The sequence below is a fragment of the Myripristis murdjan genome, chromosome 21 (genome assembly GCF_902150065.1).
Source record: "Myripristis murdjan chromosome 21, fMyrMur1.1, whole genome shotgun sequence".
Classification (NCBI taxonomy): domain Eukaryota; kingdom Metazoa; phylum Chordata; class Actinopteri; order Holocentriformes; family Holocentridae; genus Myripristis; species Myripristis murdjan.
The window spans coordinates 19,240,439-19,263,567 of NC_044000.1; the positions used below are offsets into that span (position 1 = coordinate 19,240,439).

General features: G+C 45.5%; 1 protein-coding gene across 1 annotated transcript; it reads right to left on the minus strand.

Moving 5' to 3' along the window:
• Nucleotides 1-1,313: 1,313 nt before the first annotated feature.
• Nucleotides 1,314-15,195, minus strand: irs2b (insulin receptor substrate 2b). Its single transcript, XM_030080441.1, has 2 exons — nt 11,599-15,195; nt 1,314-3,757 (listed from the first exon to the last, which is right to left on the minus strand). The coding sequence occupies exons 1-2, from the start codon at nt 14,981-14,983 to the stop codon at nt 3,753-3,755; spliced, it is 3,390 nt and encodes a 1,129-aa protein (XP_029936301.1). The 5' UTR covers nt 14,984-15,195; the 3' UTR covers nt 1,314-3,752.
• Between the last annotated feature and the right edge of the window lie 7,934 nt (nt 15,196-23,129).

The window sequence follows — 23,129 nt, forward strand, 5'->3', positions numbered from 1 at the left end:
ACCCCTCGTATGACATTATTTTTCCTCATAAATACTGTATTAATCTCCCCTCTGATGAATGATTATGAGACAGCATGAGCGAGCGAAGGAGAGAGAGAGCGAGAGAGAGAGTGCGTAAATGGCCAGCCACTTGTTCCCTATTCCTGTTTTATTATAATTTAATGGGATAAATTAGAGTCCTTAATTAAACTTTAGGAGCAAGCTGAGCAGGAGAATAGGAGGGCCGAGGAGCGCAGTGATAGATGAGACTCGGTTTACAATAAGCAAGTGACACTGTGGCCTTTAGGATCTCCTCTTTTACTGTCTCATTAGCCTCTGCTCTCTCAGCGGCTATGTGTTGGCGGCCCACATCCTGGTGTCTTTACCTTCAATCTTTCATTCTGTCATAAGCCTGTCGGTCCATCTGTAGATTTGTCAACAAATTGCCCCTCCCTTACAGCTGTTCCTGTCCCCTCCCCACTATTGTGTCTATGGCCTCATCTCTCACTCCCTGCCATGCATACCCAGCCCACATTATTTAAAACACAAACACCGACATCCCATGTCCCTCCCCCAACACATGCACGCAAACAAACGTAAAGACCAACCTATCCTCCTACACAAATCTACATACAGCTAGCCATATTAGACAATTAGACCTGTTTCTCAGCCTTAATTACCATTTTAATTAGCAAGGCTGTGAGAATGAATAATCTGACAGCATATGGCTAAAGGCGCAAAATCATAATCCTATCACAGCGTTATTTATTCCCTCCCAGTTCTGGGGGCTGTTTCGACATGCTCGTCTAATTACTATTGCTGGGGGTGGGGACTAGGAGGCAAGGGCAGCAAAACAATAACAATGCTAATGCTGGAGGGGATGCAGGCTTAGCCCTACAACCAATCCAGCAGGACTCTTGATGGGGTCCTTCTCAATGGGGAGCAAATACTTAGTGAAAACAAGGAGGGACACAGCAGATGAAAGAGACAAAAAAAAGAGAATCAAGATATGTTATCTTCTCTCTTGCTCTTAATGAGGGTTTTCTTAATGAAGGAGCCAGAAAACTGAATTGAGACATCTGCTCTGGCAAGCGGCGTTTCAATTAAAATGAAAAGAGGGTGCCTGTTTGTGATGTGGCGAGGGAGCAGAGGAGGAGAAAGAAAACAGAAGCAATTGGCTTTCTTAAATAACATTATTTATTGCATGTGTCTATAAAGAATCAATACAGACTAAAGCAATGAACTACATGTTTAAATTATCATCTCTTAGTAGCATCACAATAAGCAAGATATGAAGTATTTACAATGGAAGACACAGCAAGATAAGCCAGGGCCCATGTCGTAACCTTTAAATGCTGAATAAAAACTCAACTTGAAACATTATCCAAATGCAAAACACTGCTCAAAACACCAATAGGCTCGATTAGCAAAAACAAACAGAAAAACTTTCCATTTCAAATTGGCAGAAAAAATGTACAAACAGCAAAAATCTGATTTAAAGGTTTAACAAACATTATTAACATAGTATTTATACATTTGGTACCTCTTTGTAAACTAATTTTCAAAAGTGTAAATATTGCATATATGCTATTTGTATTGTACCTAAGTAGCAAGAATTAACTATGTCAAGTATTAATTAATGATTTCTCTTAAAATCTTTTTCAGAATTACAGCATTAGAAAATGTCCTCATAGTGGCATCCATTTCACAAGACTATCCCATGACAGTTAAAAAAATCAAGGCCAAACCATGTCGTTTAGCATATAACTTAATTAGTGCTTTTGTTGTATCAGGGAATTCACTCAAACACATTATGTACAGTACAAACAACATAAGTTATTTAACTTAAAACGTCTCAGCAAAGTTTCTCAGCTTTTGCTTCGATGTAATTCTCTGTAATATTACACTATGTACAGTATATAGGCAAACGTCGAGTACCAGTGAACTCAGATAATTGAAGAGATATTCATCCTGGTTTGTTTCTTTTATTCTGTTTGTATGTGTTTCGCAGTTTCCATTCTGTACCTCTGCATGTTTCATAGTTGTAGCGGTTTTTGTAGTTGTGGTGTTGTGGTCGTGTGCTCCCAGACTTGGAACACAGCATTGTACTACATTCAAAAGTGTCTTGTGTTACAATCCAGAGAGTTTTGTAAGTGCAAGACCATGCATCAGTTCAGGTGTGTCCCGCCCGTCTCTCTCGCTCTCTCAGCGGAGAGTGGCAGCGGCGGCCATGGATTCAAGCTGTTGAAAGGCTCACTGAACAACCAGTCCAGACTGTGATGTGTATAAATTCACCACACCGCTTAAGCGCTGCAGCGACCGGCCAATCAGCCGGCGCGACACAGCTCAGCAATGAGGCATCAGGTGAGAAAACTCTGAAGCGGAGACTCTGGGCTGTCCCAGTTACTCCAAACTTAACTTCACGAGACATTCTGTCGGCCATGTCGCTGTCCCCTGCCCTGACAGAGCGTTAACTCCCTGCAGCGTGTGTGCGGCATCACAGGTGAACAGTGGATGAGTTGGGTCGAAAGGTAAAGTGTACAAAAGGTGCCAAGGCTTTGACTCAGACAGGCCACAGATCTAGTGGTCAGGTTGGAACTGGATCATACTGCAGTGTTTGCATGTGCATATCAACATGCATGCGTGATGCGATGCAATGCTAAGCATCCCTCCAAAAGTCCTGTTGGTTTTCTGTTTGTGTGTATGAATCAGTACTCCTCCATCTCAGGCAAAACAATAAATATATTACTCTGGATCTTTAGTACATACTCTTGTCGTAAATGTAGCATGTGAACAGTAGAAAATTTAATCTCAGAGACACTGTCTCTCCTACTGCTCTGACAAACATTCGGTCTCCGTGACGTTCGGATAAATCTTTGATATACTGCGTGTTCATAGGTCCAAACTAAAAGGTCCATCAGACGGGGGCTGATGGCTAGAGTAAGGCTTTGGATTGGTGGTTTTACAAAAACATTCACCTCTGAAAATAAATATATCATTTTATATATATTTCTGCTGTGTGAATTGGTACTAACCTGGTTTTTGCAGTGAGGTAGGGTTTTTTTTAAGCAATCATTTACTTGGATCTTTAAATATGTTCATAAATGCCACCTCTTTTTGCAGTACAATCTGTACAAATCCACACACACATTTCACTACATGCATACATACATGATAAATAAATAAATATATATATGTAATCTGTATGCATGAAAGTGTTAGTGTGTGTGTGTGTACACATGCTCTCCAGGTTTGGTTCACAGGTTTTAAGGTGAGGGTATCTGGCCCTGTTGGCTAAAGCCAAAGGAAAACCAGTGGAAAGTGTATGAATGATAACAACAACAATAATAATAATAATAATAATAATAATTAACATAATAACATAATGAATAATAATTTCGTAGGCCTACGTACACAGATAAATAGTTATCTAAGTGTTAGAGTCCGTTTTAAGTGTTTGTTTGTTTGTTTTTTTTAAGTCATGTAATACAGCAGCAGCAATGGCGCCTGAATGTTTGGGTGCCGAGCAAAAGGGGAGGGAAGATTTGGGGGAAGGGTCAAGTGTCTGTGTTGCCATGGTGATGGCCGTCCCTGTGACCCCTGGAGGGGGGGTAGAGGTCAGAGGTCGTCTGCTGCAGCACATGGTCCAGCTGTCGGCGTGGCGACCTCGTCACTAGGCTGCAGCGCAATCCCACGTTCACAGGAAAGCAAGGAAGGGGGAGCGGGACGGGGAGCGGGGAGCCAGGGGGCGGGAGGGGGGGGCCCATCAACCTTCAGTCTGAAAGAAGAGAAAGAAAACAAGGAGCAGGTATGTTAGTAATGTGATTTACACTGGCAACAGACATGAAGCTGAACGTATGAACCATCTTCCCAGTCAATACTCTCTTCGTGTCCTAAATTTAAGTGTGTGTGCATCCATGTGCCTTTTCGGGTACAGTACGTGTGATTTATTACGTATAGGAACTGGCATTAGGGGGTAGGAGGAGGTCAAAAGGTAAACCCCCACTCTGTTACCAAGTAAGGAATAAGTGCTCTTCAGTAAAGGGGCCTGTCTGTCTGTCTGTGTGTGTGTGTGTGTGTGTGTGTTGCTCAGCTGGTAGACACTGAAGTGGCAGGTGCTTTCACTGCAGGGGAAAAACAGAGTGGCATTTAGCACTATGCAGCTGACGGAGTGCAGTCTCCAATGACAGCAGAGACAGCAACAACAACACAGCAGCGCGCTCACACACACACACGTGCTCACTCACACACGCGCACACACACACATACAGGTATTCTTAAATTCATACCTACTGATACCAAAAGACAAAAAAAACAGTCTGCCAAACACACTCCCACCCACACACACACACACACACACACTGAAGCAGAAGGGCATTTTCAACCACTCGCATGAACCCGGAGAGTTGAGTGTCTCTTTTCTCCCAGTGGAAAGCTGTGCTGGCCTTTGCCCCTGTGTACTTGTTTGTGAGGTTTCATTTGCATGCAGCCCTCAAATGGCAGCGGAAGTCTCAGCTAACACATGCAGCCTCTCTCCGCGCGGCTGTGCCTTTCTTCCCCTCGCTCCTTCGCTCCGTCTCTCTCCCTCTCTTTCTTCTCTTTTCCAGCCGCAAACAAGAGCCGTTTTCACAAAGCTGGATGCGATCGTCATTCTCTAAAACAAACCCTCGATTCAGAAGTCGTCACTGTCACGCCCCCCCCCCCTCCCACCACCACCCTACACACAAACACGTGTCTGTTTTCCCTCTCTGCCTCATATGTACTTGCCCTGAATCAACATCAGAGACTAATGACAAATCAAAAAAGGCTTGGGAGATTCCAGCCTCGGCTAACCCGCTGACTGATGAGTGAAACATCAGGAGGCATGGAGTGATAGAGTTAAGAATGCTGGAACACACACACACACACGGCTTGTTTATTGACATGCTAATAACACCGAACAGGCTGACCCAGTTCCACAGATGCCCAGGGATGTCTCTGATGCAAAATGTGGAACCACAGAGTGAATCTAAAAGTGGTTTTAGTTGGTTTCTCTCTCTAGGCCAGCTAGGTAGGCGAGGGCCTTCCTCTCCACTGCTAGGGGCGCCGGTTAGAGAGAGGAAAATAGAAAGAGAGAGAGAGGCGTGGGGGGCAGGGGTGGAAAACCAGAGTAACAGAATCAACCTGACAGAGAGGAACGGGAATGCAGTGAGGTCATGGGACCGACCGTCCATAACAATCTGTGTGTGTGTGTGTGCGTGTCTGTGTGTGTCTCCCAGGGCTGGTCTGAGCCAGTCAGTGGCCTGTAGAGGCAAACACTTGGGTGAGAATGACTGAGAACTGCCAGGAAGCAGACCTGAATCACCTCACTAATAGCACAGGTTTGAACCCGGGTGCACACACACACACACACACACACAGACACAAATAGACGCAGACACGGCTACAATTATCAATGGTGCCCCAAGCAGATTTTCTGGGAACGATGCGGTGTTTCGGGACTCAGCTGATACTGACAGCCTCACCGCACACACACACACACACCGCTAATCTAACACATGCTGATCGGAGAAAGGGGTGGGCGAATAGGGAGACGGGGATGTTATTGAGGGAAGGGGACAGAGGTCCGGCAGGGTATGAACCCAATGGCCCCTGCCCCTCCCCTGTGGATCACACACACCCCTCTGCCCCTCCCTGCAACCTCCCTCGGCGCCCCCTGTCCCGTCCCACATGCACACCCTGGCTCTGTTCATTATTTATTTAGTTCTCACAGGCTAAATTTAGCCCTGCTCCAGTCAGGGTTAGGACACACACACACATACACACACAGGCATGTATTAGCAGTCCTCTTCTAGTGCTTGAGAAGCAGAGTAAACATATGCCCACGTCTGTTGATGCATCGTCTGCTCGTATAGCTCAGCAGCGGACAGACAGACAAAACCGGTCTTCTTCGGAAGTATGACTGGCCCGGCATGCAGCCTCTTGGAACGGCGACAACGGGAAAGAGGATCACAGCAGCTCCGTTTGTTTCCAATTCATTGGAAAAGGAGCATCGGCAAACAACGAAACTGATCTCAGTGGCTGGTTTCCTTCCACAGAAAGGGAGAGGTCAGCAGGCACAGATCTGCAATGTTTACATTCCTGCCCTGCCAGCTCCTCCCTGACCTACAGCAGTGGTAACAAAAAAAAAAAAGAAAGAGAGAAACACTGGGCAAGTAGTTACTGACTGCTCTCTCACCTTTGACCTCTCACACCTCCTTCTGATCAACAACAACAACAACAACAACACTATGAGTATGTGGGCCGTTCAAAACCGTGAGGTCATGCTCTGTTAATTCATTATTTGTCCAGGAATTTGCTTGTTAATGCAAGGAATTTGAATAAAAGGCCACGTTCAGTGACAAGCTTGGAGCTTTTCACAATCAAAAAGGCTCTCTGTTACATCAAAACGTGTGAGTGAAGGGGAGGGGCTTCACGGCCCGTCTTGTCATTAGCTACTAAAGAGGCTCAGATTCCACGACATGACAATTATCATCATCACAATTAGCATTCAGATGATATCAAGCCATTACCACATATTACATTAGTCTCCCTCTCCTCTCACACAAACACTGTCCAACTGCCAGGCACTCTGTGGTTCAAGAGAGAGAGAGATGTTAATATAAATTCATATCACATGCTGAGCAATTACATTCAGTCACGCCAAAAGCTCTTACAGAGATCCCTGCTCCAAATTCTGCTCTGTAATTACAGAAACACGCGTGCCTAATGCTGCTCATATTGACTAATTTCCACGTGCGATGACTGGGACCACCGCAGAAGCCACCGAGTAGCCCAGAGAGACGGAGAAGAAGTCACTCTGTGTTATGACTCGAGTTATGACGGAGGAGGTTTTGAGAGGGCAGCAGCTGACTGAACGGTGCTGAGCGTGTGTGTGTGTGCACGCATGCAAGAGTTCACACGTGTACGTCGGCGCAGTCATGCCACACACACAAACTCTCTCTTCTTCCAACTCTAAACAAAACAAGCTGCTCAACAATGTCTAATCCTGAAGTGAATGTAATCCTTCTTACCTCCCAGCTAAATGGAGGATACAGTAGGTTGACGGAGTTTTTATCTAGTGCTGGTACATCCCGCCCTACTTTACTCCAAGGGTTATGTATCAGACAGCCAGCAGCAGGGTGTGTGTGTGTGTGCATGGACGGGGGTGGAGGGTGGGGTGGCTTGCGGGGGCAGGACAGGTGAGGACAGAGACTACGCGTTCTTCAAAATACTGTATCAAAGGGAACTATTGTTATTGGAGTCTCATGTTGTAAGCTCAGAGTATCTGGTTTAAACCAAAAGTATTTCCTCACCATTTCTGTGCAATACAAATCAATAATGATGAGCAATATATCCACATGGGTTAATTAGCTGTTAGTTATTGCACAACTTGCACTGTGGTTACTAGAACTAGTGAGAAACGTTATTTCGTTTTAACCTATGTACTTGTACTATGGGTGAAAATGACAAATAAAAGGAATCTGAATCTGAATCTGAGTCTGTTAATGCAGTTAACAGTCTGAGGTAAAGCAGCCAGCAAGGGTGAGTGTCTTGCAGGCCAGACCCAACAGTGGCTCTAATAAGAGAGATAATTAGCTAATTGTTTAATGCATCATTAGACAAACCTCCAATCAGAAACAGCCCATTGAGGCCAGAGAACTTCTCTCTCTGAGGTGAGCAGGAAGAACACAGGGCTCAAATTCTCCACTGTGGGAGAGGCGGGGGGCCAAGTCACATGATTTCCGGAAAACAGAAACCAACGCTTGGAGAGAAGGAGGAGGAGGAGGAGGAGGGGAAGGAGGGCCCGACCCGAAACCCCACCCCTCCCCCCTCCTTCTCTCCCCCTGTTGTTGTTGTGGCAGATGGTGGCCAGTCATTAGCGTATTGTCACTCCCCTCTGAAGGGCCAGATAACCAGTGAGCACTGCTTGGCAGGGCAGGTGCAAGACCCTGCCCCCTCCCCCCCACCACCACCACCACCATCTGCTGATGTCCAATATATATATATCTATATAAATATATCTATGTATAGATGTATAGATATATCATCACACACACACACAGGCACACACACAAAAATGGATGGAGAAGGGAAATGTGTGCATGTGTGGCGAGGAGGGGGAGAGGTCAGTCTGGGCACACAAATGAAAACATGGAGAGAGTGAGTCAGTCTTCTCCTCTGTTTGCACCCAAACACCTGACTACCCGAGCCAGACGGAGAGAAAGAGAGAGAATCTTGATAAATGAGAGGAAAGGGAGGCAGAGAGGAAAATGACAAAGATGTTTTCAGAGAAAAAAAAAAAAACAGTAAGGGCAAGAAAGAGACACACTGTAAAAGACAGATAAGACCAAGACAGCTACAGAAAGGGAGAAAGTGTACAAGACAAAAAGAGTGTTATTGTTTGAGTATTCTTATTGTTGTAAAATAGTATCTCTCTATCTTTACCCCTCTCTGACAAACACACACACACACACACACACACACACACAGTGCTAGTTCAGAGGTCAAGTAACTGACTTTGGCGGCAGAGACCAGAGGCGTGCTTTGAAAGTTAAACAGCAAGTGAGCCATTCAGTCGCACCCCTCACCCCCCCTCCTCCTCCACTGCCCCGTCGCCTACCGTCTCCCTGCCCGGCATGTCTGGCCAAAACCCAAACAAAAACGGTGCAACCCATCAACTTAATGTGTCAGAGAGCCAATAAACTATGAAATCCTCAAATGGACTTAACAATTCCTCAGTCAGCCACTTGAAAACCTCCCCGTGCTGATAAACAGGATGTGCTGCTGCCACATTTGCATGTTTGTTGAAGGAGCACTCTCATTCTCTCTCTCTCTCTCTCTCTCTCTCTCTCTCTCCCACTATCTCTCTCACACAAATGCGACAATTTCAGAAGCCAATTGAGCTGAGATGATTTGAATTCCTAATCTACCGGTTTCAAATTAATGTGTGGGGAACGTCGAGTATGGTTCTGCAAGCGGTGCAGAGAATGTGGAAAAGCCGGTCATTTTTTAGTAAACAGATGAGCACACAGTCAGACGTGCTCACTGACACACTCACGCACAGACAAACACGAGTTACGAAAGCCTATGCGTGGTCTGCACTATGATGAGAATATCGCTGAGCGGCCACACCGGCAACATTCTTGATCAGGGCAAGTATCGGGATGTTCAGTTTTTGTTTTTCACTCGAGCTGATCTTTTGTTTTTCAGGAAAGCTGTTTATAACCAACACAGCTACAGCCAACTCTTTCCGGAACAACACTGATCTCTATCTTTCTGTGTTCCTTTCTGTCTCTTTCTTCTCCTCCATCCCTCCCCCTCAGTCTCCCTCCCTTTAGCCAACAGCTCAATGGTCTATTTTGTCATGATACTTGGAAGAAAAAAAAAAAAAACACAACAACACGTCATCCCTCCTTCCCCAGTTTTCCTCCACCTCTCCCATTGTGCTCCCCTGCTTTCGTAGCCTGTGGACAAACTGTTTTGCTGAGTTTCTATCTGGTATCTGAGTGATAAAAAAAACAAAAAAACAAAAAACACAGCATTTGAAAATATTGGTCCTGTCCTCTGGAACACAAAGTATAGAGACGAAACAAATGATAAAACAATAAATGATAGCTCACAATAAGTGTTGTGTGTTTATGTCTACGTTATGAATGTGTTCACACAAAACACACGTGTGTGTGTACAACAGTTTCATCAGCGTGTTTTGTAAAGTTGCTCTCAGTGAAAAAGTGTCCTCCCATCCCCCCAAAGTCCATCCCACCAGGTTAGAAAAACAAGTGAGCATTCACCTCTCCCAGCAACCTTTGCACACTGCCTGCATTCCTGTCCTGAAACCCAGTACCTGACAACTGATAAACAACTGACTCACTTGTTTTTCTGGGGAACCCGATGACTTGCACCAAGCCCCACACTGGCTGTGCTCGCAGCATGGGAGCCAGAACAGAAAGAGACAAAGGGAGACAACTTGGTTGTGAAACCACAAACAGCAATTAAACTCTTGTATTTCACCATCAGGAACATTGACTCATGATAATCCCTGTACAGTGTATTTTCTTTTCAAACAACAGCAACTTCTAACATGCCCCGGTTAGGACATCCCTCCCTGTAAATAATCCCTTCCATTTAGGGATGCATGAAAAGCCATTGATGTAACAGCAACAGAATGAGGTGAAAGGTAATATTTTGATGCCGACAGCTCCTTCCCATAAAGACACCTTTTTTCCCCCCTCATGAGGATTTCACAACACATCCACAGACACACCATCCTAAACGAAAAAAACAAAAACAAAAACACGAGGTTACACTAGACACTGATTAAACATTACCGACAAATCTTTACTGTTTTTAGAGGTTTACCTCAGCCACAATGTTCTATGAATCAGATATGAAGATGCATGCGTCACTGGATCAGTTTAGATGTTCTTTACACTGACGTGGAAAAATAACTGCGTCACTGTGTGGATACGACCAGCACAGACCATCATCCACACATACCACGGTTAAGCCAGCCAGAATAAAAAAAAATAAATAAATAAATTTAAAAAAATAGGACATCCGGTCATACGTTCAGAACACACGTCAAAATATAATTATTTCCCCCCGGTAAATATAATGTAAACTACATGTCACACCAAGAAAAGGGACTGCTCCGTGGTTTCGGTATTGATTTCACTGACGAATTTAAAATATTTTTGTTAGGCTTTATTTCGTTTTTTTTTTTTCCGCACATGACAAATTCTCTGCGTTCTAACTTATATTTTGAAGGGCGCTTCACCTATTTCCGGTAATACTCCGGCTAATGCCTCCGTTTGACTCCAAACATCTACAGTTCACGACATCATATAGCCTTGAGGTTTGTCGATGTACCGTGGGTGTGACGCGTAAGTGATTAAACATCACAGCCTACACCCAACAGCAACACTCGTTTTGCTTGCAGCCCGCGTTCACGGCGTTTTCCCCAACACAGCCATGAAACAGCACGGTGCGACTTGCCAGCCATTGTTAACATAACACCTAAGCTACCCCAAAACGGTGTATTTTCTGTGATATAACCATTACATAACAGTGGATTTGCCACATTGCGGAGGTGCTCAGTCGCCGGGATGATACATTGTCCAGTGGCGTTACTTCAAATGAAAACAGAATTCGAAAATGTATCAATAAGTAATGGCAAGCAGAAATGCCATATGTGTATATTCGCGCCACAGCAATAATAACTATTGCTTCGCCGCTCTGATAGATAACTGCACGGCCAGTGTAGTATTAGGCGCACAGGCTGTAGTGTAGACACACACGAGTGAAACTTGGATGAGCATGTGCAGTTTTCAGCATGTTAACCACATTCCCTGGGCTTCTCTGGCAGATTACATATCAGTCGTTGGAAGGAAAATGAACTCCAGTTTGAAAAGTGCTGCTTAGCAACGGGTATCTCTGCAAAGGACATTGAGCCATATCACTGTAGGCATATCTCCCCTATCAAGCCCTAACTTTACTCCCTCCTCCATGAATGAAAACCCAGCTGAATGAATGGGATATGCACGAAAACACACACACACACACACACACACACAACACATTTCATGACTGGGGGCTCACCTTTCACAGCAGTGGCAGTCTCCTTGAAGCCCAGGCTGGCATAAGGGTTAGTGCTGAAACCATTCATGCCCCCCTTACAGGCACAAGAAGCCGTCTTGAACCTCAGAAGTCTCTCGCAGCCTCCTAAGCTGCATCCCCCAAGGCTTCCCTCCATCAGGTTTAAGGCAATGTAGTTGAGTCCGTTCTGGTAACCCGCTGATGTCTCCCTGCACATGGGGCTGTTGCTCCCATACTCCTCGTCGGATCCCTCAGAGTTGCGTACAGGGCGGGACACGTTCTCCACAGAGGCAGAGCTGTGCCGTTTGGTGTCGTGGGCGAAGGATGGGCACACCGGCGTGACAGTGGTGGTGGAGGAGAAGGTCTCGGAGCTGTGCCGCCTGCGCCCCTGGGGGTCAGCTCGGATCACCTTCGCCCCTCTGTCTGGGTCCACAAAGGGGATGGACAATGAGGGAGCCCCCAAGAGAAAAGAGTCCACTGGCACAGGGGGTACAGCCTCCACAACATTGCCCCCCAAGCTGAGTCTCTGGATGCAGGCGGAGGGGCTGGTGGGGAGGGGGGCAACGTCGGTGGTGCAGAGAGAAGGCAGAGGGGTGGGAGGGCTGAAGGTCATTTCTGTGTAGTCATCCTTGACTGCACCAGACTGACTCACCTGCCGTTGGAGAGGGTATTGCTCCACTATCCCCCTCTTCTCCTCCTCTCCCTCTGTGCTTTTCTTCTCTTCTTCCACCACTGCCTCCTGATAACCATCCACCTGCATATCCTGCTGTGGATTTGGCAGACTTGGGCAGGTTGGGACCCCAGTTGTGTGTTTCGGGAGCCCCGCGGAGGGGGAACCCCCAGTTTGGTGCGTACCATGGTGACTCGGGGAGCTGACGTCAACATTTACATAGTCTGAGAGTGGTGGGGAGCTCCTTTGTGTGCCCGATAAACTCAGCAAGGACTCAGAGCTCTCTGATGTTGTTGACGCTGGCGGGTAGTGGGATGCATTACTGAAGTCTATGTTGATATACTCTCCTGGGCTGCGTGGCTCAGAAGGAAGAGGGTGTTCACTCATACAGGGTAGGGTTCTCAGGGACTCCAGAGCCAGGCGGGTGGGCCGGCTTGCCCTTCCCCTATGTACCAAACCCCCCTCTACCCTGGACACTCTGAGGGGAGACATGGCAGAGGAGGGGGTGACTGGGGTCCCTGGGGAGCTGCTAGACACAGAGCCTCCAGGGGAGACAGGACAGTAGTTTGACTCTTCTTCTATCCGCTGCTTCTGTAAACACATCACCACATACTGGTCTGTGTCTGTGGATCTGCTGCGCTGGGGCTGACATTTAAGAGAGCGGGGTAGGGAGCTGTAAGAGTAAGGCTGTCTGTGATGTGGCTGGGAGTGGGGGTCTCCTCCCACAGGACTGAGGATATATTCCGGTGGTGTGAGAGACACCAAAGGGTCCACAGGAGACATATTCAGGTATTCTCCATTGGTGAGCTTCCCGTCGGTGCTGTCCACTGACATCTTGGCTCCGCACCACATGCGCATATAGCCACTGTCCTCTAGAGACACACTCCCGGGGGAGTCTGTGCGTGGGGCTAGCCCTGCTGGAGAGGGGTGTGACCGGGGGTTGATGATCTGCTTGGGGGCAGAAACACACATGGGGCTCATAGGCATATAGGGGTCATCCTTAGCCCCTGCTATCTGAGTTGCCACACCTGGCATCATGGGCATGTAGCCACTGTCTCCTTTGTGACTATTAGAGCCGATCTGGACATCCCCATAATCCTCAGGATAGGTCCCTTTAGGGGAGGCGGTGTGACACCTGCGAGAAGACTGGCTCCCGCTGGTGTAAGTGGCCCTCATTAGAGTGTATTCATCCAGGGAGGCTGAAGATACTTGTGGGGGTCCCCTCGGCTGGCGAGGGGTGGTGAGGGAATATGTGCGCTTTCGATAGGCTTTGTCCAGTTCTGGTAATCTGCGGTAACCATTCTGATTCTGCCGCTCCATTACCATGTAGCCATGGAGGTCACTGCCATCCCGGGAGGGGGGCGTGTCAGCGTTGAGCGACTCGGGAGTGTTGCTGCGGAGGGTGAGCGGCAGCCTGAGGTCCCGTGCATCAGCAGGGCTGGAGCTGTACTCATCACATGAAATGAAACCTGCATCACTGGGGGAGCCCGAAAAGGAGGCACTGCAGCTGGAGGGACGGGGAGCGCTGCTCTCTGTGCAAGAGGACAGACTCACTGGGCTGGGGGTGGCCATGGGTGGGGAGTGAGACACAGGCATAGACATGGACTTACTGTGTTGGAGGGAAGAAGACTCAAATGTCCGACAAGGGCGGGCTGTAACAGTATTAGATCTGCTCAGGAGGGTCCTTTGGACCCCCGGGCTGAGGGGGCTCCCGTTCACTGACATGGGGCGTGTCATGGTGCCATCTCCCTCACTGGCCGTGCGTATCCGACAGGAGGTAAATTTGCTCACGGGAGATGTCGCAGCCATACTATCAGTGCGTGACCGGCGTGGCAGCCCGGTCTGGCTGGGGGGAAGATTATTTAGGTGCCGCCGTGTGGGCACAGAGATTGGGGTTGTACCGGATGACTGGCTCTTGCTGCGCGGACGGAATTCCGACAGCTCCTTCATGGCTTTCATCGCCTCCAAGATAGTTTCATGGATGTTTTGCGCCACCACAGAGTCATCAGCCTGCATCCACAGCTCCCCGGGACCTGTGGATGCAGATCGACCAACCTCAATGAAGAAAAAGCTGTCAGAGTGGCCGCACCTCCGAATATTCATCAGCTGTAAACTGACTGAGGCAACCTCCGAGTTGAGCTTGACGAAGCTGATAGTCCGGCTTGAGAGGCAAAGTCTGTACACCCCGGTCAAATTTCTGCTCTGCCCTAGCCCTTTGGATTTCAGATTCACTTGCCATACCTCCTTGTAAGCAGCAGAAACCGGCGTTATCATGCCGTAGCTCGCCTCGTCGAAACCCACCAGTGAGGATGCGGAGTTGGACGCCGAGCCGTCGTACACTTTCCCCTCGGCCATTAAATCCGTCAGGACCCGGTACCAATTCTCCTGCTCTTGTTCGTTTTCTGCCGCTAAGGCAAAATACTCGTCCTTGGTATAAAGGGCAATAAGATATTTGTATTTTGCGTCCGCTCTCTTGTTGATATTGAGACAGCAGTCCAAGGGAATAACTCTCTTCGCCGCCGATTTGTTTTTCCATTTCTTCTCGCTCTCGTAGTACTCCAGCCGGGCAGGAAAACCCTCGCTGGGCTCTTTTAACACGAAAAAGCGCTTGTGTCCATGCTTTTGTTTCTTTAGATATCCGCATTTCTTGATACTGCCGTTGTTAACGTTCGCGTTACTGGAAAACAGCTGTCCTCCCGTGTTTGGCGGACTCGCCATTCTACCGTCCTTCAGACAGAGACGCAAATGTTTCCTTTCCTTGAGTTGCTAGTGAAACAACGCGGTTTATTCAGTCATCTATATCCAGAGCCGGCTGTGCGTTCGTCTTCTCCCGCAGCTGAGCAGTAAATAACACATGTCTCCTGGTGTTCGGAGTGAGGAGGGGAAACAACATGTGACGATCTACACATCCAGCTATGGTTACAAAAAAAGAAAGGAAAGGGGAAGAAAAAAATACACACACACCGACAGTGGGCGGTGCGCGTTCAGCTCATTGGGCTTATTGGTGGAAAAGGGCTGAATGTTGGAGTGAAATGGCCCCGTTTAAGAGAGAAGAAAAGCCCTCCTACTATCACTCTGCCCTCTTCCGACTCACTTGTGTGTAGACAGTCAGCCCCTGCTTCTGTGGCTTTATTTATAGTAGCTCCGGCTCTGTGATCCAGGAGAGGATTTTGGCTACACTAAAGAATTTCATTACTCTATAAATACTTAACCAAAAGCTTTTCTTTGCCTATGACGCCTGTGCATCCCTCACACATACAAACACGGAATTATTTTTGCTTTACATTACCCTACATTTGATATTTGTGTGAAAGGAACCAGTTACTAAGAATAAGACACGATTATTATAAAAGCAAAGGAAGTGAGTGGTTTGTGACAACTGTAATTGTGCCAACCATTATTATTATTATTATTATTATTATTATTATTATTTTATTTATTTATTTATTTATTTATTTATTTATTTAAATTATTATTATGTAATTACTTGGGATGTTTTTAACAACCGTTGTCCCTATTTAGTTGACTTTACGGTGTAATTGGAGAGCAGCAGCAGAGGGAGTAGCCTATTTCCATTCCTCACCGACTACAGAGGTAAACAAGCATCACCTAGTTGAGACTGCGGCTCTGTCACAGGAATTCAATATTCCCTCTGCGTCGCCCAGCCAGAATTCGTTCATGGCTTAAACTGGATAATATTCCAACTCCTTCTCTCACCTCCCTTCCCCACTGGAAGGACCAGGGGAATCGTCAAAGTGTGAATGATAAACAACTACGGTAAGAGCTGAGGGAGAGTAGTCAGTGCAGGGTACTCGATTGCGTAACGCGGTCGCCTACTGCTCTATTTATGTTTGCCAGGAGCTCCCAGGACAGCTGAACCGCTCGGATCTAGTACCTCCAGCGCTTCCGACTGCTTTATCTGTCATTTCCATGCTTATTTGTGATGTTTGCGCCCCCCATACCTCAGTTCAGCAAAGGGATAGCGTACAGTGCCTATCGCTCAAACATTTGGAACGAGAGTAGTTTAAAATATGTTTATCAGGACAACCCACGGAATAACACACGCCTCCCCCTCTCACCGAAACAGAGGAATGACCCATATATGGCTGTATCAAAAATATGAGTGTTTATGGTGACGCAGAAAATTTATCCCGCTCTTGATGCGTCAGTGGCTGGCTATGTGCGTAATGATGAACAAAATGCTGGATAGCCTACTGGGTACCGCGGTCGGCGGTGATGAAACTCATCTGTTCACATCCAAAAGTCTACCCTTTCCCTTTCAGATGATGACATTCACTTTGTCGTGTCCGACTAGAGAGGAGGTGCAGCTTTACTAATAACAACACTGTCATCTCCGGGTGTATTACTTCACTCTCTGTTTTAATATTTCCAAGTGATCACTGTTTATTTACCCATGGCCTGCCTAACTCCTCCCTAGTAAAACACGAATAGGCTGTGGGCTACCTATGACTAATAATTGAAAATGTGGCATGTTTATTTGTCTCTGCCAGTCTGTCACTGGCTGTCAGTGTATATACTTGGAACATGAAGCCATAGAAATCCAACTTAAACTGAATTTAACAGTGTTCAGTGTCCATTATATCAGCTTTCAACTATGTGTCTGTGCTAAGACCTTTGTTGAAATAGTTGTGTAAGTCACATGATGATAAAATGTTGAAAACCCCTCCACCCCCACCACCATCCATGCACATACACACGTTCACCCCACCTTCCCTCCCCATTTTCCTTTAAAGCCCACTGTGCTGGCTCAGCACCAGCCAACCCTGTCCTCAGCAGCAAGGTCAATTACTATGCCCTGTACAGGTCAATTATGCCACCAGTAGCAATGATTTGACTACTGCCACAGTGGAAGAGGAATCAAATCAGGCAACAACCTTCTGTGCTCCGTCCCTCAAATGACCTTAAGGCTACTGATTTGTTTCAGTGCCAGACGATGAGTAGAATCCCCCCTTTGTGTTGTGCTCAGTTGTTTTATTGTCATTCTTTGGGCTGAACCATCTACTAAAGTCATGCTGAGAACACTATGAATGTGAATCGGTATCAATAGATGTAGCAGAGATAGCCTGAGTTCCTGTTGTATCACTCATATTCTGGATTGATTTAGACTGTATCACTGCTGAACTGCTTTAATAAGCAACATTTACAGCATCTATCGTAGCTGAGCTCTGTGACAGACTACATATTGGCTCTCCTTAATACCACTGACTATCTCTGTAAGTAGTAATGAGATCCATGACAGCCCTTTCCTTTAAATAATACGATGACCTGAAACTAGCAGGAGAAAGAGAAACCCAGTGGGGGGAAGTGTCAAGTGAATGACGAGGTGGCGGTGGTGGTGGAGGGGTGTCTTTTTGCATTACCCATGAAACACTCCACTGAGAAATGCAAAATGGGTGTCTATAAAATCCCAATAAGGTAGCTGATAGTCCCATTAACTGTGTGCTATTGGCCAGCATGCACAACCAATCTGGTGTGGCCTGTGGTATGTCCTCATCCTTTTCTTAGGTAACTACATGCACATTTATCACCCTCCAATTTACACAGCGTGATGCATTAATATACAAGTTAATTAAAAGCCCACCCCAACCTGATTTACAAGGCCTTAAATGGGGCCTTTTAGCGTCCCCTTGTATGAACCCATTAGATCTTTATAGGCTTATTTATTTAGCCAGGGGTAGGGGTGTGACTGTGTGAGGGTGCTCCAAAACAGATAGGTGTGTTTTGCTCTGTGGATTTATTTCTTTTGCTCATTAGACCTAGTAATGTTAATTTTTTACTTTGAGCAAATAATGAAATTGGGTTAGACAAACAGTTTTATCTGTGTGGTTCCCCTCATGTTAACTTCAATAGTCTGTTAATTTAGTTTACATGATTATTTATGCAGTATGCTTTGATTAAAGGCCCAGTCACATTTAGCCTCCTATGGGCTGCCCCTCATTGCCAAACAGACATGCTGGATGTTTGGCCCATTTGCTGAGTCACAAGCGTGTCTGAGGCACCCTATCCCCTGCACTGTCACTATGTGGCAAGGATTGGTTTCATAAGCTTTCATAAAGCAGATTAGAATATCCGATCTGATGAGATAAGCTTAAGGGCACAGAGGAGGGGGAGCTGAGATCAGGCTCAGACTTACTCCGCTCAGTGCAACACAAACCGTCCACCTCAAATGAACAACAGTCTATTGTTGGTCCCAACATCACAGACACCCTTCACCCATCCTCTGCCTCATCTCATTAACCAGGGGCAAAACAGATTACAGCCAAAGCCTGGGGTGTCTGAAGCGTAATGTTGTGGCGGTGCTGTTTTGATGTTTTAGATCAGATTATTATCCCGCTCTTGTTATTTATTGTCCTGAGCAGGGAACATTTTTGTGTTTTTTTTAGGAGTGTTGTGTCACAGGCTCAACTGGGCAGATTAGCTTTTGTTCACATGGTTGGTAACTTGTCGAGTTAAAACCACACAGTGCTGAAAACATGATCGGTGTCCAAGGGATAAATAAGTCCACTGCAATTAGAGTGCCCCTGTCATTGCTCAGCGTGACTCAAGGACTCTATATAGTAATAATCACAGTACATTGTTATTTAATATAGCTTGTCCTAGTAATTTTTTTTTTCTCTTTGAATGTTTGGAAATATTTTTTGATCCAACCCTGTAATTTTTTAAAAACCCTATATTACAACCAGGCAGCTGATAATAGCAGCTGCTGTCTGCATTCTTGGGCTCATACAGTATAGATTGCTCCATTCAATCTTATGTTGTCATCCATAATTGACTCGATTCTCTAATCAATACGGTAAAAGTGAAATTGAAATTTCTCTTCTGGTTAATTTTCCTGCTGATTGATCACAGGCCGAGTGACCCAGAAGAAAGTCAGTATGTGCTAGTTGAGATCTTTGTGTTATTGGACATGACTGCATGCTCCTGTATTGAGCCAGAGCACCAGTGATTACAGTTTTGATTACTTCAGTTAACTAACTCATTGGAATGGACATAATCTATTTTCGATTAATCTGCAAATTGGACACAGGTTAGGTATGGATGTGTAGGAAGGTATTAGAAAGTCAATTTCAGCCATAGCCCTGTTGAATTCAGTGCCCACACTTGCATTGTGGTGCTGTGTGTAATCATGGCTGCGGATGTTTGATGATAAACAGTCGCAGGGGTGTTTACTTTTTACATGTTTTCACTTGACATTTCCAAGTCACCTCTCTATGTTGTGACAATTCCACTCCTCACTGTGCTCCTCTACATTATTTCCCCCTGCTTTTTTCACCCGTTATTAATAATTTGTCGTACTGACACTCTAAATGACTGAGGTTTTCTCATTTCACGGGTCAGTGACACACATATTTATTTAATATGCTCATGAGAAGAGACAGGAGACATATCTATTCAGCCACAGCCGGCGATATAAGGCATGTTTATTTGACCAGAAGAGAAACCCATGATAGCATGTTTGTGTAAGCAGAAGACATACACAGATAACATATTTATTCATGAGTGTGTCCTTCCCAGTAAATTACTCACCTGACCACACAGGGAGATGCATATAACAGCAGTCTGGCACCTGAACTCTCAGCTCTTTGTAGCTGAGATTAAACAGATATGAATGCATATGATATTAAGGGTTCCATAATACCATCATCAGTCATTTGTCATAATTATGCGTTATCTGGAGTCACGTGACGAGATGTAAATGACTATGATGCATGGGCCTCCGCTTTCTGTCTTGATCAGTATGGGGGGAAACATGAGACTGAGACTGCATCAAAGATCAATTTAATGTGTGTCTTTATTCAGAAAGAAGGATTTTACAGTCACAAAATAGCATCCTTAAACCCAGAGCTTACATATGGATGCATGACTCCTCTGCTTCCATCCTCAAGAGACCCAAGATTGATGATATGCCAGCGTATTGATTGTAGAGGAAATTGTGGGAAGTGTTTGGATCACAGGGATGATATTTGTATTTTTGTACACTGCAGCATAATGACAAGTACAGATCAATGTTGTGGATGTTGTTTTCTGGGAGAGTGAATCACACAGTCCACACACAGAAAGAGCAGAGGAAAGAAGATGGAAGGGAGGGAGGGGGCGTCTAGCTGGGTTTGACCTGATCTAAGTATGAGGAATGAGTAGGAGGGTGTGTGTGTGTGTGTGTGTGTGTGTGTGTGTGTGTGTGAATCTGAGTGTGAGTTAGCACGCGCACGCGTGCACCTCTGATTATTGGCCTCAATTGACCCAATGATCTAACACTGAACTCTCTCCTCTCCAAAACATCTTCTCTTGCTCTCTCTCTGTCCCTCACACACAGACATATACCACACACACACATACACACATGCACACGCAGCACTTCTCTCTCAGCTGTTTTGTGCTTTAGAAGTATCGATTTAAACCAAAGTGTTTCCAGTGGCAGGATAAATAAAGGAGATGCAAACTGCCTGGAGATAGTGTGATGATTAATCCCCTTTGGAAAGCACATATTGTCCTAGAATACAATGTCTAGCGTGCTTTCTCTGCTCTCCTTGCTCTTCCCTGTTTCTTCTCTACATTCCTCCTGTTTCTCAATAAATACCTCAGATGAATGGACTGCCCACCCTCATGACAGATTAACTAGCAGGAGCAGAGGAAAAAGGAGGAAGGGAATTTAAGGGGAGTAAACAACAGATGACAAATAGCTAGAGACAAGAAGGTTTAAATGTGTAAATGAGACAAAGACTGATACCGGACATGGATTCACCCAGGGAAGTAGGACTCAGGCGTCACAGTGTGAGGAACAGATTAGGAGGGTACATTTGGTGTCTTTCCACTACCTCATAGTCAAATGCCAGTTGCCATAAATCAAATGGAGACATACCAAAACGTCATAAACCGAGGAGCCTTGTCACTGCCAGGTGGTCACATTGTTTCATAGATGGCATGCTTGACTGAATGAAACACAAAGCTGTGAAAGGTAGGATGCACAGTTGGCTGAAGTGTTTGTTTCGCCGTGGGGTACAGATATGCACCCTGCAGGGCTGGAGCAGCTTGCTTGAGGCAGAGGTTAAGGCAGCCGGGTAAAGATAAAAACAGCAGCGGTGAAGGGCCAGTTGCTCACGGCTGCTGGGATCATGAGGGCACATGCTCGCGAAGGTCAAGGTTCATAAACTTGGCAGCTCTCACAGATGCTACAGTATGACTAGAGAGGTCAGGGCTTCTGCTCCTGATATCGCAAGCTGGTTTCAGGGATGAATGAACTGATGGATAGATGGATGGAGTTTTGAAAGCTGTATTTTTCCATTATATGTTAAAGGCCACAGAAGAACATTGAGCACAAACCCTAAACCAAATAGGCAATTCAGGGTAGATCAAATTCAAACGGGGTTACTCACATATACGCCACAGTCGATCTGGCTTTGGACCTTTTTATCTGCACATTTCACACTTGAACTGGACTGGATTCACTGAATTCTGCTGCTGCGTTCCAACCAAAGTCATTATTTTGCTAACAAAACGCTAACGCTGGCTGCTCTGTGACCGGTTTTGCCTGATAAATTTATGACTAGAATCATTAGCTCGCTGCTGAGCCATGAAAATACTTGGTTGGCCAGCTACCACGTCCATTTCTTTGACTGATCTGGTATCTTTCTCCAAAGATGACAACAAAAGTACTGAAAGGGAGAGAATTACTAATTTGTAATTGCACAATGAGTTTATCATGGGTGGCTACGCACTTAGCAGTGAGCGATTTGCGTTTTAAAACCTCACCTCTAAAAAAAAAAAAAACCTCACAATTGTTAGCAGATTTTCAAAAATCATTTTTTTTTTTCAGGTACAAATGTCATTTTGATTTTTTTTTTTCTCTAAATCCAGAGGTCTCAAAAATGACTTGTGAAGGCTACTAACCTATGGAAAATGATTGTATTACTGCTTGATGAAAGACATGGGGCTGGTGTCTTTGAAAGCGGGTAAACAGAGCCATAATACTGTTTTTTGGACTGGTGGATGTGAGGAGGTGTGGAAAAAAGGGCAGGCTGATGAAAAATGTGATGGCTGGCAACATATTTTAGATTTTAAACAGCACAGGCGATTGCCACAATACATATTGTACTTAACAATGGTCTAACAATGCCATTTTAATTAATCCATTTGAATATTATGTGTCAGAGGGATTTTCATCCAAAACCTTAACAGTAATATCTTGCACTTACAGTACTTTTTCACAGATTCAAACAATGGACTAAGGCCTTTGTGAAGTGTTACCAAATAAATAAAGAATAAAGATGGGATGGACAGACGAGGGAGACAGGAGATAGTGTGTGGATGCCAAGTCACACTGTTATTGGATGAAGAAGACAGTGTCTCAGCTCGCCATTAACCACAGGCTCCTCAGTAATCAAGTGTGGCACAAAGCTTGTTGTTTCTCCCAGAAATCCTCAGGGACACCTTAACAACATCCCAAACTGACTCTATATGTGCTTAAAGTCACGGCGACTGGAAAATCAGTATGAAGTTTGTGACTATTGAACTTGAAGGACAGCGTAGGCTAAAATTAATTATTAAATAACTTCTTTGTTCTAAGGTGTGAGATTTGTCTAGACTGAAATCTGATTCGTTTTCCAGCATTGCTGCTAAAATCTCACTTAGCTATCACATTGTCTCCCACGGTTTTTTAAGTTCTTTTCAAGGTTTGACCCCAATGAAGACAGGCTTAAAGTGTAGACAAACATGTCAATAACAGCCTTGGCAAATGTCCATTTTGCAATAAGATCAGGGGCTTAACAACAAATAACAAATAACAGGCTTCAGAAGGTGGAGGAATGAAAACATCACTCTGGATTCAGAGTGACTCGTTTACTGA

Bases quoted from the DNA above. Each gene is read 5' to 3' on its own strand.
- irs2b (XM_030080441.1), bottom strand. From the start codon at position 14,983: ATGGCGAGTCCGCCAAACACGGGAGGACAGCTGTTTTCCAGTAACGCG.